The sequence below is a fragment of the Camelus dromedarius genome, chromosome 5, assembly GCF_036321535.1.
Source record: "Camelus dromedarius isolate mCamDro1 chromosome 5, mCamDro1.pat, whole genome shotgun sequence".
NCBI lineage: Eukaryota > Metazoa > Chordata > Mammalia > Artiodactyla > Camelidae > Camelus > Camelus dromedarius.
The window spans coordinates 8,068,952-8,084,754 of NC_087440.1; the positions used below are offsets into that span (position 1 = coordinate 8,068,952).

Here is a 15,803-nt window from a genome sequence, read left to right on the forward strand (position 1 = left end):
TCCACATTTAGGATACCATTTGGGACTACATAAACACGAAATACATATTGCAGTATTTCCCTTGCCTTTGGCACGAATTTTAAATACAAATCCCCCTAAATAAAAATACTTAACGATTCATAAACTAAACGTTTACTGGGCTAAATGAATTGCAGCCCTGTTTTGAATTAAGAAATCCGTGCTAAAATCTTTCCAAATGTCAGTCTTCAACAGTATTACCCTGAATTACACCTTAGGCACAAAATGTGACTGCCCAACATTTCCTAACTGTGCATATAACCGTGAAGAAAAGTAGTCTCTAAAATTCCCTTAGGGACGACTTAGTGAACCTGGTGAATTACTCGGAAACTAAGCCTGTGGAGCGGGCTAGGGGTTGGACTGCGGCCCCACGCCCCTCTCTCCACCTCCCCGCCCTCTGCTCCCAATGCTTGAGTGGGTGACGGGAATCAGGCAGTGGGCGGGGCTTCTGGGCCCTCCAGTGCGGAGTCACTTCCAGGTTCTGCGAGCGCTTCCGGGTCGTCGACCTATCTCTGCGCGCTCTGCGGCGGCCGGAGAGGAGGTCGGAGAAGTAGCTACCTCCTGTTGGGCTCCTGACGGTGCCGCTTCTGTCTTCTCCGCGGCGGGAAGCGCCTTTTCCACAGGTATTGAGTCACCCCCTACAGCAGGGATTGCGTTGGGTCTTTTGCGAGGGCCTTTTCCGCTCGGGGTCGGCCCGTTACCGACTTCGCTGCCGCGCTGGCCTTGCGGCGGTGCCCCAGGATGGGAAGGGAAGGGAGGCGGCCGGGAGACGCTAGCGTCCTGTGGCGGGAGGCTTGTCTGCTGGGCGCCAGCTGAACGGTCCTGGAGGAGGTCGTGAGCCCAGCACCGTATTTTTAGCCAGGCGAATGTCTTAAAGCATCTTAGGGTGATTTTTCCCCCTGGAATATCGGGGGAATTCCTTAAGTGTACTATTCTTGTGTTTCTTCCCTTGTTTAAAGTCTGCCTTTCCCACCTCGTGTGAACTCTGACACGAATGAATTTAAACTGAATGGTTTGCTCAAGAAAGACTATCAGGTTACTTTCGAACGTGAGTCTTCTAATTTAATTTTGTAAACTGCGAAATGAAGTAGTACTAAATTTGTGGCTGGTACCATATCTAAAAGAACGGAGCATTTCACAAGGAATTTTTAGAAATCTGGGATTATTAAAGCAAGTAACTTCAACAAACATTTAAATAAGTTATAGGTATTTTTAAAATTATTTTTACTGAGTTATAGTTGACTTACAATATATTAGTTTTACGTGTAGGACATAATGATTAAATTATTTGTCAAAAGGATCCCTACAATATGTCTAGGTAACATTCATCACCAGTCAAAAAATGTTTTTTCTTATGGTGAGGGCTTGTAAGATCTACTCTCTTAGCAACTTTCAAATATGCAATACAGTATTATTAACTGTAGTCTCCATGCTGTACGTTACATTTCCATGACTTTTTTATTTTGTATTTGGAAGTTTGTACCTTTTGATCCCCTTCACCCATCCTTCCCCCAACCCCCAATCTTATCTTCTATCTGTGAGCCTAGTTTTTTTTTAGATTCCACATGTAAGTGAGATCACGTGATACTTGTTTTTCTGTAACTTACCTCACTTCGCGTTATGCGCTCGAAGGCCATCAGCATTGTCCCAAATGGCAAGATCAGCTTTTTTAATGTATGAATAATATTCCATTATGTGTATATGTAGGTGTGTGTATTTGTGTGTATAGTGTGCGTGTGTGTGTATACACACACACCTCCACATCTTTATCCATTCATCATCGATAGACACTTAGGCTGTTGTAAATAATGCTTCAGTGAAAGAAAAGTGTGTATATCTTTTTGGCTTAGTGTTTTCTTTTTCCTCACATAAATACCCAAAAGTGGAAATGTTGAAATACATGACAGTTGTGTTTGATTTTTTTTGACCAACCTCTGTACTGTTCTCCATATTGGCTGCACCAATTTACGTTCCCACCAACAGTGCACAAGGTCTCCCTTTTCTCCCCATCCTCACCAATACTTGTTATTTCTTGTCTGTTTGATAATAGCCATTCTAATGTGTATGAAGTGATATCTCATTGTAGTTTTGATTTGCATTACCCTGATGATTAGTGATGATTATCTTTTCATACACCTGTTGGCCACCTGGATGTCTTTGGAAAAATGTCTTTTCTGATCCTCTGTCATTTTTGAATTGGGTGGCTTGCTTTTTTCCTGTTTGAGCTGTTTATATCTTTTGGATATTAAAATCCCTGATCAGATACATGATACGCAAGTATTTTCTCCCAGTCTGAAGGTTACCTTGTCATTTAGGGATTTTTTGTTGTCTTTTATATCTAATTATATATATTATATCATTTTGAAATGCTTTACTGTATTTGTATATGTTCATTGTTCTCAACATTTCAGTTAAGGTGTCCTGATCAGCTCAGTTTAATATTTAACTCATATATTATGTATTTTTAGCATATATGTAAACATACATATATGTATACATATATACATGTATTATAAAGTCAATTTTTAAAGTATTTTAAATTTCTATTTTATATCAACTGCATTTTTTTTTGACCCCCATTACCAGTTTCTCCAATCTTCCACTCTTCACCCCTGGCAACCACCAATCTGTCTCTGTGAGCTTGGGGGGGTTTTAGTTTGTTGTAAACATTTCACATGTAAGGCAGATGATTTGGTATTTGTCTTTTTCTCTGACTTACTTCATTTAGTATAATTCCCTTGAGGTCCACTCATGCCGTAACACTTTGCAAGATTTCTTTTTTTAAGTTGGAATAATAAACCACTGTGTATATATGTCAGTGTCTTTATCCAGACATCCATCAGTGGACTCTTAGGTTGTTTTCATATCTTGGCTATTGTAAATAGTTCTACAGTGAATGTGGGGGTGCATATATCTTTTCCAGTTAGTGTTTTCATTTTTTTGTAATAAATACCCAAAAGTGGATTGCTGGATCATTTGGTGTTCTTTTTTAGTTTTTTGAGGAACCTCCATACTGTTTTACATAGTGGCTGCACCAGTGTACCTTCCTGACAGCAGTGCACAAGGCTTCCCTTTAATCCACATCCTCACCAACACTTAACTGTTTCCTAACATTTTCATAGTAGCAGTTCTAACAAGTGTGAGGTGATATCTCATTGCGGTTTTTTTCCAAGCAAAAATAACACTTTATTGACATATTATTACCAGTATAGTTGACATGTTGACGTATTATTACCAAAATAGTAAAATATATGATGATATATAACATATATTGGCAATATAACAATACAAAGGATGGATTTTTTTTTTTAATTGAAGTATAGTCAGTTTACAGTGTGTCAACTCCAGTGTAATGTTTCAGTCATGCATATACATACATATATTCGTTTTCATTTTTTTTCATTAAAGGTTACTACAGGATATTGAAATAGTTCCCTGTGCTATACAGAAGAAACCTGCTGTTTATCTGTTTGTATTTAGTTATTATTTGCAGATCTCAAATTCCCAATTTATCCCTTCCCACCTCATTTTCCCCCGGTAACCATAAGTTTGTTTTCTCTCTCTGAGTCTGTTTCTGTCTTATAGATAAGTTCATTAGTGGCTTGTTTTTCTTTTTTTGGATTCCACATGAGTGACATCATATGGTATTTTTCTTTCTCTCTGGTTTACTTCACTTAGAATGACAATCATCTCCATGTCCATCCATGTTGCTGCAAATGGCATTATTTTATTATTTTTTATGGCTTAGTAGTAGTCCATTATATAAATACACAAGAACTGCTTTACCCAGTCATCTGTCAGTGGGCATTTAGGTTGTTTCCATGTCTTGGCTATTGTAAATAGTGCTGCTGTGAACATTGAGGTTCATGTATCTTTGAATTAAGGTTCCCTCAATATATGCTCAGGAGTGGGATTGCTGAATCATGTGGTAAGTGTATTTTCAGTCTTTTGATGAATCTGTATACTGTTTTCCATAATGGCTGCACCAAACTGCATTCCCACCAAATTGTAGGAGGGTTCCCTTTTCTCTGCAGCCTCTCTGGCATTTATCATTTGTGGACTTTTGAATGATGCCCATTCTGACTGGTGTGAGTTAATACCTCATTGTAGCTTTGATTTGCATTTCTCTGATAATTAGCAATATTGAGCATTTTTTCATGTGCTTATTTGCCATCTGTCTGTCTTCATTGAAGAATTTCTTGTTTTTGTCTTCTGCCCAGTTTTGGATTGGGTTGTTTGTTTTTTTCTTATTAAGTTGTATGAGATGTTTATATATTCTGGAAATTAAGCCCTTGTGAGACTCATCTTTTGCATCCATTCTGTATGTATCCATCCCATTCTGTATGTTGTCTTTTTCTTTTGCTTATGGTTTCCTTTGCTGTGCAAAAGCTTATAAGTTTAATTAGATCCCATTTGATTTTTTGGTTTTTGGGGGGGTCTTTGCTTCTATTTCTGTTGCCTGAGTAAACTGCCTTGGGAGAACATTGCGAGGATTTATGTCTGAAAATATTTTGCCTATGTTGTCCTCCAGGATGTTTACAGTGTCTTATCTTATATTTAAGTCTTTAAGCCATTATGAGTTTATTTTTTAGTATGCTGTGAGAGTGTTGTAACGTCATTGACTTACATATGGCTGTCCAGCTGTCCCAGTGCCACTTGCTGAAGGGACTGTCTTTTCTGCATTGTATATTCTTGCTCTTTTTGTTGTAGATTAATTCACCATAAGTGGGTGGGTTTATTTCTGGACTTTCCTGTTCCATTGATCTATGTGTCTGTTTTTGTGCCAGTACCATACTATTTTGATGACTGTAGCTTTGTAATATAGTATGAAGTCAGGGACCATGATTCCACCAGCTCTGTTCTTTGTCAAGATTGTTTTGGCTAACAGGGTTTTTGTGTGTCCATATAAATTTTAACATTTATTTGCTTCAGCTCTTTGAGAAATGTTATTGGTAATTTGATCAGGAGTGTATTGAATCTGTATATTTCCTTGGGTAGTATGACCATTTTAACAATATTGATTCTTCCAATCCAAAAACATGGTATATCTTTCTTTCCATTTGTTTGTATCATGTTCAGTTTCCTTTATCAGTGTCTTACAGTTTTCAAAGCACAGGTCTTTTGCCTCCTTGGGTAGGTTTATTCCTGGGTATTTTATTCTTTTTGGTGTGATGGTAAATGGTATTGTTCCCTTACTTTCTTTTTCTGTTATTTAGTTGTTTTAGTGTATAGAAATGCAGCTGACTTCTAAATATTAGTTTTGTATCCTGTATTTTACCAAATTCATTGATGAGTTCTAGTAGTTTTCTGGTCACTTCTTTAGGGTTTTCTATGTATAGTGTCATATTATTTGCAGACAATGACAGTTTAACTTCTTCGTTTCCAATTTGGATTCCTTTCATTTCTTTTTCTTCTCTCTTTGCTGTGGCTAAGACTTCCAAAACTATGTTGAATAAATTTGGCAAGAGTGGACATCCTTGTCTTGTTCCTGATCTAAGAGGAAGTGCTTTTTGGCTTTTCCCTGTTAAGTGTGATATTAGCTTGTATATGGCCTTTATTATGTTAAGGTATGTTCCGTCTTTTCTCATGTTCTGGAGAGTTTCTATCATAAATGGATGTTGAATTTTATCAAAAGCTTTTTCTGCATATACTGAGATGATCATACGGTTTTTATTTGTGAATTTGTTAATGTGGTGAATCACATAGATTGGTTTGCAGATATTGAAAAATCCCTGTATCCCTGGGATAAATCCCACTTGATCATGGTGTATGGTCCTTTTAATGCATTCTTGCTCGTATTTTGATTAGGATTTTTGTATCTATATTCATAAGTAATATTTGCCTGTAATTTTCTTTTTGTGTGATATCTTTGTTATTGGGGGGGGTTTTGGTATCAAGGTGATGATGGCCTCGTAGAACGAGTTTGGAAGTGTTCCTTTCTCTGCAGTTTTTTGGAATAGTTTAAGAAGGACTGGTGTTAAGCTTTCTGTAAATGTTTGGTAGAATTCATCTAATAAGCCGTCTGGTCTTAGACTTTTGTTAGTCAGGAGTTTTTAAATTACTGATTCAATTTCAGTGCTAGTAATTGGTCAGTTCACGTTATCAGTTTTTTCCTGGTTCTATCTTGCCAAATTGTACCTTTCTAAGAAATAATCCATTTTTTCTACATTGACCTTTTTGTTGGCATATAATTGCTCATAGTAGCCTCTTACGATCCCTTGTATTTCTGTAGTGTCAGTTGTAACTTCTCCTTATTCATTTCTGATTTTATTAATTAGGCCCTCCTTTTTTTTTGAGTCAGACTAAAGGTTTATCAATTTTTTATCTTTTCAGAGAACCAGCTTTTAGTTTCATTGATCATTTCTATTGTTTTTTTAGTCTGTATTTCATTTATTTCTGGTGTAGTCTTTATGGGTTCTTTTCTTTCTGGTAACTTTGGATTTTGTTTGTTCTTCTTTCTCTAGCTGCTTTAGGTGTAAGTTTAGATTTTTATTTGAGATTTTTCTTGTTTCCTGAGGTAAGCTTGTATTGCTATAAACTTCCCTCTGAGAACTGCTTTTTCTGCATCTGAGACGTTTTGAATCATTGTGTTTTTGTTTTCATTTGTCTCAGATTTCCTCTTTGATTTCTTCAGTTATCTATTGGTTGTTTTTTTCTTAATATTTCATTGTTGTATTATTTAATTGGGGGGGAGTAATTACATTTATTTATATTTTTTAGAGGAGGTACTGGGGATTGAACCCAGGACCTCATGCATGCTAAACATGGACTCTACCACTTGAGCTATTCCCTCCTCCCTGCATTGTTTGTTTAGTAGCATATTGTTTAGCCTCCACATGTTTCCAGTTTTTGCAGCTTTTTTTCTTGTAGTTGATTTCTAACCTTATAGCATTGTGGTCAGAAAAGATGCTTGGTACGACTTCAGTTTTCTTAAAGTTGCTGAGGCTAGCTTTGTGATCAGCATGTGGTCAGTTCTGGAGAATGTTGTGTGTGCACTTGAGAAGAATGTGTATTCTGTTGCTTTCAGAGAGAATGCTCTATAGATAATAGTCAAGTCCATCTGGTCTAATGCGTTATTTAGGGCCTGTGTTTCCTTACTGATTTTGTCTGGATGATCTCTCCACTGATGTAAGTGGAGTATTAAGGTCCCCCATTATTATTGTGTTATTGTCGATTTCTCCTTGTTGTCTCTCAACAATTGCATTATATGTTGAGGTGCTCCTATGTTGAGTGCATATATATTTACAGTTGTTATATTCTCTTCTTGGATTGATCCTTTAAGCATTATGTAATGTCCGTCTTTGTTTTTTGTAACAGTCTATCTTAAAATCTGTTATCTGTAATATAAGTATTGATACCCCAGCTTTCTTTAGGTTTCCATTTGCATGGAATATTTTTTTCCATCCCCTTACTTTCAACCTGCATGTGTCTCTAGCTCTTGTAGACAGCATATATATGAGTCTTGTTTTTGTATCCATATAGCCAGTCTGTGTCTTTCGGAGTCAGATGCACTACTGTTGCACCACGAGGTCAGCCAGTCCTATGTCTTTTGGTTGGAGTGTTCAATCCATCTACATTTAATGTAGATATCGATACGTATGTTCTTATTGCCATTTTGTTAATTATTTTGGGTTAGTTTTTGTAGGGTTTTTTTTTTTTCTATTTTCTATTTTCTTGTGCTTTGATGACTAGAGAAGTTCCTTTAACATTTGTTGTAAAGCTGGTTCGGAGGTGCAGAATTCTTTTAGCCTTGATATATCTGAAACTTTTGACTTCTCCCTCAAATCTGAATGAGAGCCTTGCTGAATAGAGTATTCTTTCATCATAGAGTATTCACTTTCATCACTTAAATATATTGTGCCACTCCCTTCTGGTCTGAAGAGTTTGTGCTGAAAAATCAGCTGATAACCTTATGGGAGTTCCCTTGTATGTTACTTGTTGCTTTTCTCTTGCTGATTTTAGTATTTTCTCCTTATCATTAATTTTTGTCAGTTTGATTACTGTGTCCCTTGTTGTGTTCGTCTTTGGGTTGATCCTGTCAGGACCTCTCTGCTTCCTGGACTTGGGTGACTGTTTCCTTTCACAAGTTAAGTTTTTGGTTATTATCTCTTCAAAAATTTTCTCAGGTTCTTTCTCTTCTCTTCCTGGGACCCTTATAATGCAGATATTAGTGTGCTTCATGTTGTCCGAAAGTTCTCTTAAACTATCATCATTTTCATTCTTTTTTCTTGGTTCTACAGTGGTGATTTCTACTACTCTGTCTTCTAGCTCCCTGATCTATTCTTCTGCCTCATTTAGTCTATTCTTGGTTCCTTCTAGTGTGTTATTCATTTCAGTAATTTTATTCTTCAACTCTGGGTATTCTTTGTATTTTCCAGCTCTTTGCTGAAAACTTCAGTTTGCATCTATACTTCTCTTGAGTTCTCTGAACATCTTCACCATCATTACTCTAAACTCTTTCTTGGATAAACTGCCTATCTCATCACTTATTTCTTTTTCTTGGATTTTTATCTTGTGCCTTGGCCTGGGAGATATTCCTTTACTGCCTCATGTTGTCTATCTTTCTGTTTTTTAGGTAGGTTAGTTACTTGCTCAGCCTTGGAGAAGTGGCCCTCTGTGGGAGACGTCCTTTGCGTCCCAGCAGTACACTCCTCTCGTATCACCCGAGGGCCAGGGTCCAGCGTAGAGTCTGGCCTGTGTTTGTGGATTCCTTCCACAGGCTTTGGGATTATTGTTTTCTCATTTCTGGTAACTGCCCCCTGGTGGATGAGGCTGGACTAGAGGCTTATGCAGGGTTCCTGGCAGGAGGAGCTGGTGCCTGCCCACTGCTGGGTGAAGCTTGGTCCTGGACCTCTGGTGGGTAAGGGTGTGTCCAGAGGCTTTTGTGGCTCAGGAAGTCTGCTGATGGGGGGGCTGTGTTCCCACCCAGTATGTTGTTTGGCCTGAGGCTTCCCAGCCCTTAAGCCTACAGGCTGTTGGGTGGGGCTGGGTCTTGGTGCTAATGATCCAATCAAGATCCCAGCCTCCAGGAAAGCTCATGTGGATGGGCACTCTGGGAACATCCGACATCAGCTTTTATGTCCCCTGGGTAAGGCGCAGCCATCCCCTACATCCCCAGGAGAACTTCCAAAACCAGCAGGCACGTCTGGCCCAGGTTCCTATGAAATCACCATCTCTGCCTTTGGCCCTGGTGTACCTGAGATTCTGTGTACACATCCCCAGAGAATGAAGTCCCTGTTTCCCCCAGTCCCATGGGGCTCCCGAAGTTAAGCCCCCAGTGGCCTACAAAACCATATGTCCTGGGGTCTCCTCCTCCTGGGCTGGGGCGCCTGACTTGGGGCTCAGAACTCTCACTCCTGTGGGAGGGCCTTTGTGAATTAATTGTTCTTTAGCTTGTGGGTCACCCACCTTGGGGGTATGAGGCCTAGTTATATCACAAGCACGCCCTTCCTGACAGCCCACTGTTTTTCCCTCTCTGTTTCTAGTGAAGATCTTTTTTGCTAGGCTCCAGTCTTTTTTCTTGATGGCTTTTCAGCAGGCGGCTGTGGTTTTGTTGTAATCGAGAGGAGAGGCGAAATTGTGGTCTAACTACTCCCCCATCTTGACTGAAAATCCTCCAAGAGTCGGAGGTTTTCATTGCTTTAGTTCTCTCAGGAAAGTAGAAAAGTTACAATAAATGCATCTAAGTATAATATAATTTGATATTAGCATTTTGACTTATCACCAAGTTTATTCACTAAAAAATACTTTTTTATACCATTCAGTAATAAGATTAGTAGTGTTGTTGTTGTTGTTGTTATTGTTATTATTATTTAAGCTGGTACATGAAACAACTTGGATAAATTTCTAAAACATTTTAAAGAGAAGACACACACACACACAAAAGAATACATATTGTAAGACTTTATTTACATAAAATTCAAGAATAGACATAACTGATATTTGATGAGAGAAACGAGAATAGTTATTATCTGCTTTTTTTTTTTTTTAAGGTAAGCACTGGAAGTATAAATTTGCAAGTCAGTAGCAGATAAAAGTGTTTAAAGCCGGAAGCCTGGATGAGGTAAGTGAGGGAGGAAAGCATATAGAGAAGACAGAAGTCAAATTGCTGAGCAGCAGCCAATAAAAGGAAATAAGGAACAGTAGTAGCCAGTGAGGCAGGGGAGAAAACTGAGTGTGAGGTCCCAAAAGCCAAAGAAAAGGCTTCAGGAAGGCAGAAGCGATCTGATGCTCACAAGCTGATGTGTAATGTGAAGACTGGTAACGCACCATTATTTTTGCTGAGTTTGACCGGATGATTACTCCTTGAATCTCTCTCTCTTGTCCAGCTCTAAACTGACGGTGCCGTGAGGTCAGGGATCTTACATGTAACGTGTAGTAGAAGCTCAGCATTTGTCGAATCTTTTCTGCTGCCACTCCCTTGGGGCCCTCATCCCTCAAATATTCCTAATCTTGCAAGCACGTTCTTCACATCGCTGCCTGTTTGTCTGATGTTTCCAGGCTTGAATGCTTCGGGGGCTCCCAATTACCTGCTCTGTATAACCCTGGCACCGCTCCTGATGAACAAAGCCATCCTTGTCATCTTTTTCAGCCTCGTGTCCTACTACTTCCTGTCCATACTCACACCCAAAACAGGAACAATTGATAGTTCTTGCTACCAAGTGTATTAGTTCTTACTTCTATGGATATACTTATTCTGGCTTTTTCAGCCTAAGATGACTTTCCCCCTGCTCTTGGGCAGAGTCTACCTTGAAGAATCAGGAAGCTTTTGTGAGCCAACCCATTCATCAGCAGGCAGCCGCCACAGGACACCGTGCGTCTCTCTTATCACAGTTCTTAGTCTCTAACTTTTTTATAGGCATAGGCGTGTTACCTTCTCTAAAGTATAAATTTTTTAGGGTCAGCAGTTATTTTTATTCCTCATCCTCTCCATGGTACCTATCACAGTGCTGTCTTCTTGGTAGGCACGCAAGTGTGAGCAAAGATTGGATCAGTGACTGGACAGTAAGAAAGAAAGTGGTACATAGTTCTAGAACTAGGTCAAAAGGTAGACATTTGAAAGAAATGGCAAAGATGTATGCTTTAATATATATCTATACTTTGTGTAAGGATGAAAAATGTATGTCAAAGTAACTGGAAAAATACAAACATCATTTTTAATTGTTTCTTGTAATTCCTACATTACATAGTAACTTACAATGTTTTCCTTTATTTTAAAATACTTTTAATATTACGTTTTTAGAACATCAATGCAAGCCTGAATAAGAAAAAGAATTTATCCCTCCTGAGCCATGGCCTATCAGTTGTACAGGAATACCACTTTGGGAAACAGTCTTCAGGAGAGCCTCGATGAGCTCATACAGGTGGGAGACTAAAAATCAACACTTCCTATAGATGGTCCATAGTAATTCTTGTTATACCCCATCTCCCAGGCAAAGAGATACACTGACCCAGCAAGTCAGTCATTCAGGTGAATAACCTCAGCTTGCTGTGATTATACCATCCTTGCTGTGGGATATGAAATATAATGAGTGTGGAGTTAGCTGATTTTCAAAGATGGTTGTTGGTTTTCAAATAATTATGACATTTGATGTAGCTTTACAATAATTTTGGATGCGTTAACATAAGTCCTTAGCTTTTAATAAGTTTTGAATTTACATTCTAATTTTAGAAAAATTAACCTTTTTATGTAAATCTGTCGTCTAACAATGTATTAACATTTATTGTCATATACAGTTTGAGCTTTGATGAGATTCATTAGATTTTTTAAAACATGATTGGTCCTAGGTTTCTTATTTAAAAGAAGCTTTTTTCCTTTAAGTTACTGAATACCTCTTTACAGACACGCTGAAGGAGTGGTAGACAGAGTTGTCTAAGGAATTCCAGTCTAGCGGCTCTGGGTAACCTCAGTTATGTCTTAGGTACTACCTAAAAGTACTATGTAATCACTACCCAATGGTCTGTCTGGTTCTTCCCTAAGGACTTACCATTCTTTCTTCTTGCAGTCTCAGCAGATTACTCCTCAACTTGCCCTTCAAGTTCTGCTTCAGTTTGATAAGGCTATTAATTCAGCGTTGGCACAGCGGGTGAGGAACAGAGTGAATTTCAGGGTAAGGACACTGTTTTAAGGGAGGAAGGTTGCATCAATGGGGATGGGGGGCGGGGGGGAGGAAGGACCTGTTCCCTCCCTTGCCAGGAGTGGAATTTCCTATAATCCAGATCAAAAGTTGCTCACCCAAGTATGATTTTTTTTAACCCATGTACATTTTTGGTTCTTTCTAACTGCTTTTAGGCATATAAATTTCTTTTATCAACTTCTATGTTTCATACCTGAATATGTGTGTATGTGGGTATCACATTATGACTGTATTCAGATGCTTCTGTCACACTCTTCAAGTTAGCTTTTCATGTTCAGATACATCTTTAAAATAAGACGGACGATAATACTGTACTTCAGCTGAGGTAAGTCACAGGATTATATTTAATGTTTCCAGGACTGCCCTGCTTGTGCACAAAGTCTGTACATAGAAATTCACATGAACTTTCATAATGTAGCCACATGAGGGCAGTAGAAATACACAAATGTCCATTCTACCTCAGCTTTCAGTGCTGAAAATAGATTTTAACTCTTCCCTGAGAAAATTTATGATTTTTTTTCTTCAAATGATTGATAGGATGAAAATTAAGGGAAAGCTGAAGCTAATCATACTATTTTAAGAATTATGTATTTGGTTTCTTATAATTGCCTGGAGAAAAATGTGACAGCAAAAAATGAATTTTCATGATTTCTCTAAATGTTTTGTTTTAAAGGGCTCTCTAAACACATACCGATTCTGCGATAACGTGTGGACTTTTGTATTGAATGATGTTGAATTCAGAGAGGTGACAGAACTCATTAAAGTGGATAAAGTGAAAATTGTAGCCTGTGATGGTAAAAGTAAGTGCTTAACTAAGTACTGTGAAAGCAGAGCTACTTGAAATCTTGTCTTCATGAATCTTTAGAAAATTGTCATCCAAAGTTGGGGGAAACGGCCTATGATCCACACCCAGGTAGAGAGCTGGATTCTCTCAGCAAGATTCTGAATAATAGCCTTTTACTGACTTAACGTATAAATTTCATGACACACAGATTACGTCCACAGGTTGAACTGGATCGGGGGGGGGGGGGGGGGCTGGGGAGAGCACTTTCATAAGCTTTTCTTCCCTATTTCAGTTGCAAATTCAAAGTGCTTACTTTTTTTTAAGAAAGTAGTTAACCTCAGCAGTTCTGTGGTTTCTGTGTTGCTGGCTACCTTATACATTTTATATTGCAGACCTAGGAACTTGTGCAGGTCCTTAAATGTTTCAAAACTGGAGATAACGTATCACCTTTTAATATTTTGCTGTATGCCTTTCCTGTCTTTATGTATATTTATATATATATACACAAACATATATTCTGTGTATATATATATATTTGTTCTCACATTAAGTCATTAACTAGTCTCTTAAGCCTGATTTTTCATAGTTACCTAAAATTATGCCTTTAGCCCTTTTGAAAGAAACTTTACACTTAGATGACTTTTTGAGGATCAGATACTTTGTTCCTTGCTGTAACAGCAAAAAAGATCTGTAGGCTTTTTTTTTTTTTAACAGTTTCTAGATTACAAATGATAATATTTCTCTGTCAGATAATGTATACTTCTTTTCATGCCTTATAATTTAGGCTAATAGCATCCTCATAACCCTTAGTAAAATCTGAGCATCACTGTATAATTTCTAGACTTCTATCAAAATGAGTTAATGATGTAGCCCAGTACTCTTCATAAAACTTTTGTACTGATGGAAATGTTCTCCAACAGCCACAACTGGCTATTAAGCACTTCAGATTTCCCAGTTGCCCTAAAACATTTCGGCTTATAATTTTTATTTCATAGCCACGTGCGGCTAGCCAGTGGCTGCCGTGCTGGCCAGCACAGATGCAGACTGCTGGAGTCTCTGTTTCAGTCACTTGAAACATACAGCCGTGAACCAAAAAGTGGGTAAGACCCCTGAGCAAACTGTATATCAAAATATGTATTTCACTTACCGGAGCGCCAGCGTGCTGGTCCCTAGAATATATTTCTGTTGCTTAAAAATAGGAGACCGCATCCCTTGAAGTCTGAACAGACAAAGTACACAGCAGTGCGCCTGCCCCACGCACTCTGTGTCAGTAGAGAAGACTACAATCAATCATTAAAATACAAATGGTTGTGGTATTTAGTGGTAGAAGTTTACCTAAGTAATACCTTTCCTAAGCAGTCAGATAAATGCAGCAGTACAATGAGATAAGCCTGTTTTTCCTAAAAATCAGCTTCCTTAAAAGTCAGTTGGTAATATAGATGCAGAGAAAAAGTTACAGTGCCTAGAATTTAGGTCTGTTCCTCACAAGGAATTAAGTAACAATTCTCTTCTGATTATATGTTTGTTACAGTCCTTCGTGGTTTTGCAGTTTGACATAGTAGAAGATCTAAAAAAATTAAGTAGCAGTTACATGAACCGAATGTAATACAAGTTGATTTTTCTCGCAGATAAATATGGAGGGCCAACACTAACCTTCCTTTCCAACCTTGTCTCCCCTACTTCCCCATCCTGCACACCAGCACCACCATTAGTTCTTGTTTTGCTTTTTAAAGATTTTCTCAAAATATTTAAATCTTTCTCTCCTCTGTTTCCCAGATACTGGCTCCAATACTACAGAATGAATAGAAAAAAATGGCTTTTTTTAATGCCATCTTCTGTTATTGCTCACCGCTTTTTGAAGAGAAGCATAGAAGAGACTTTTTTTTAATTTATTCTAGCATTGGAGAGATGACTACACTGTGCTGTACTATGTGAGAGTTCCAGTAGAGAGAAGCTTGTAACGCTGCACCCTCTTACCTCACCTTTATTATACAGCATGAAGAAGCAGGCCATTTTTTTTTAAGACAAATCAAACATTGTTTCCTTCGTAAGACTATTCTTTAATAAACTCCTTTTAAACCTCAATGTGAGTAAATAACTGCTAGGGCTAGTAAAGCTAGCAGTATGAAGACTGTAGATAAGCATTCTGACAGAGCACCATGTTCCTTGCAAGGGAAATCAGAAAATGTGTTCGCTTCAGTAAAGTCAAGTTAGTTTTATCAGTTGTAACTTTTAGTGATAAAAGCATTAATGGGGGGGGGAGGGGGCAAAACCAAACTCTGGATTGGAACTTTCCTTAGAAAAAACACTTTTTTAAAATTACGAAACCAAGGGTAATGACTGGTGTGAAAAAACCTAAGTACAACTCAATTAGGAAAAATTAGACAATCTTTAGACAGCTTCTGGAGCCAAAACAAAACCCAAGAAACCTACTTCCAGCAAAATAGTTTTTACGCAACATGTAAATTATTTCTTGAATTGGCCCTACAAGTTTCATTTAGAATGCTCTACATCTTACCTTTATAGACTTTCCACAAAGTGTTCTAGTACACGTATGCCACGTGTGTGTGCACTGGAAGGAAAAGAGTTTCCCTGTCAGCCTAGGAAGGAATATATGACAAAGAATGTGGCATTTCTAAAACAACACAGAGGAAGAATGTCAGGTGCCAGCTAACTGAGGAACTTAAATTTAGCAGCTGAGTATAGATAAATCAAATCCAACCAAGGTCTGGCCCTGTTTACCGTTCAGTAAAAATAGGCTTTTACACCCTGTGGTCGACCCCAGCTCAACTCATTTCATTTGAATGTATACCCGTTTGCAAATTTTAAATCCTGTCACTGGTGTCAATAGATTGTGCTTACAA

The 15,803-nt window shown here is 38.2% G+C and overlaps 1 protein-coding gene across 2 annotated transcripts; it reads left to right on the top strand.

Moving 5' to 3' along the window:
* Positions 1–497: 497 nt before the first annotated feature.
* GTF2A2 (general transcription factor IIA subunit 2) lies at positions 498–15,024 on the top strand. 2 transcript variants are annotated; one of them, XM_010979958.3, is made up of 6 exons: positions 498–641; positions 10,011–10,081; positions 11,261–11,381; positions 12,024–12,128; positions 12,829–12,955; positions 14,716–15,024. In XM_010979958.3, the coding sequence occupies exons 3-6, from the start codon at positions 11,310–11,312 to the stop codon at positions 14,739–14,741; spliced, it is 330 nt and encodes a 109-aa protein (XP_010978260.1). In that variant the 5' UTR covers positions 498–641; positions 10,011–10,081; positions 11,261–11,309; the 3' UTR covers positions 14,742–15,024. The 2 variants fall into 2 exon arrangements, with proteins under 2 accessions (XP_010978260.1, XP_010978261.1); XM_010979959.3 differs by lacking the exon at positions 10,011–10,081 and having other exon boundaries at positions 505–641.
* Positions 15,025–15,803: the final 779 nt, after the last annotated feature.

What these genes read in the sequence shown, in the direction of transcription:
- GTF2A2 (XM_010979958.3), top strand. Translation starts at nt 11,310, where the DNA reads ATGGCCTATCAGTTGTACAGGAATACCACTTTGGGAAACAGTCTTCAG. An exon ending in GGAACAGAGTGAATTTCAGG is followed by an intron (nt 12,129 to 12,828) that starts GTAAGGACACTG and finishes TTTGTTTTAAAG; the next exon opens with GGCTCTCTAAACACATACCG. An exon ending in TGTAGCCTGTGATGGTAAAA is followed by an intron (nt 12,956 to 14,715) that starts GTAAGTGCTTAA and finishes TCTGTTTCCCAG; the next exon opens with ATACTGGCTCCAATACTACA.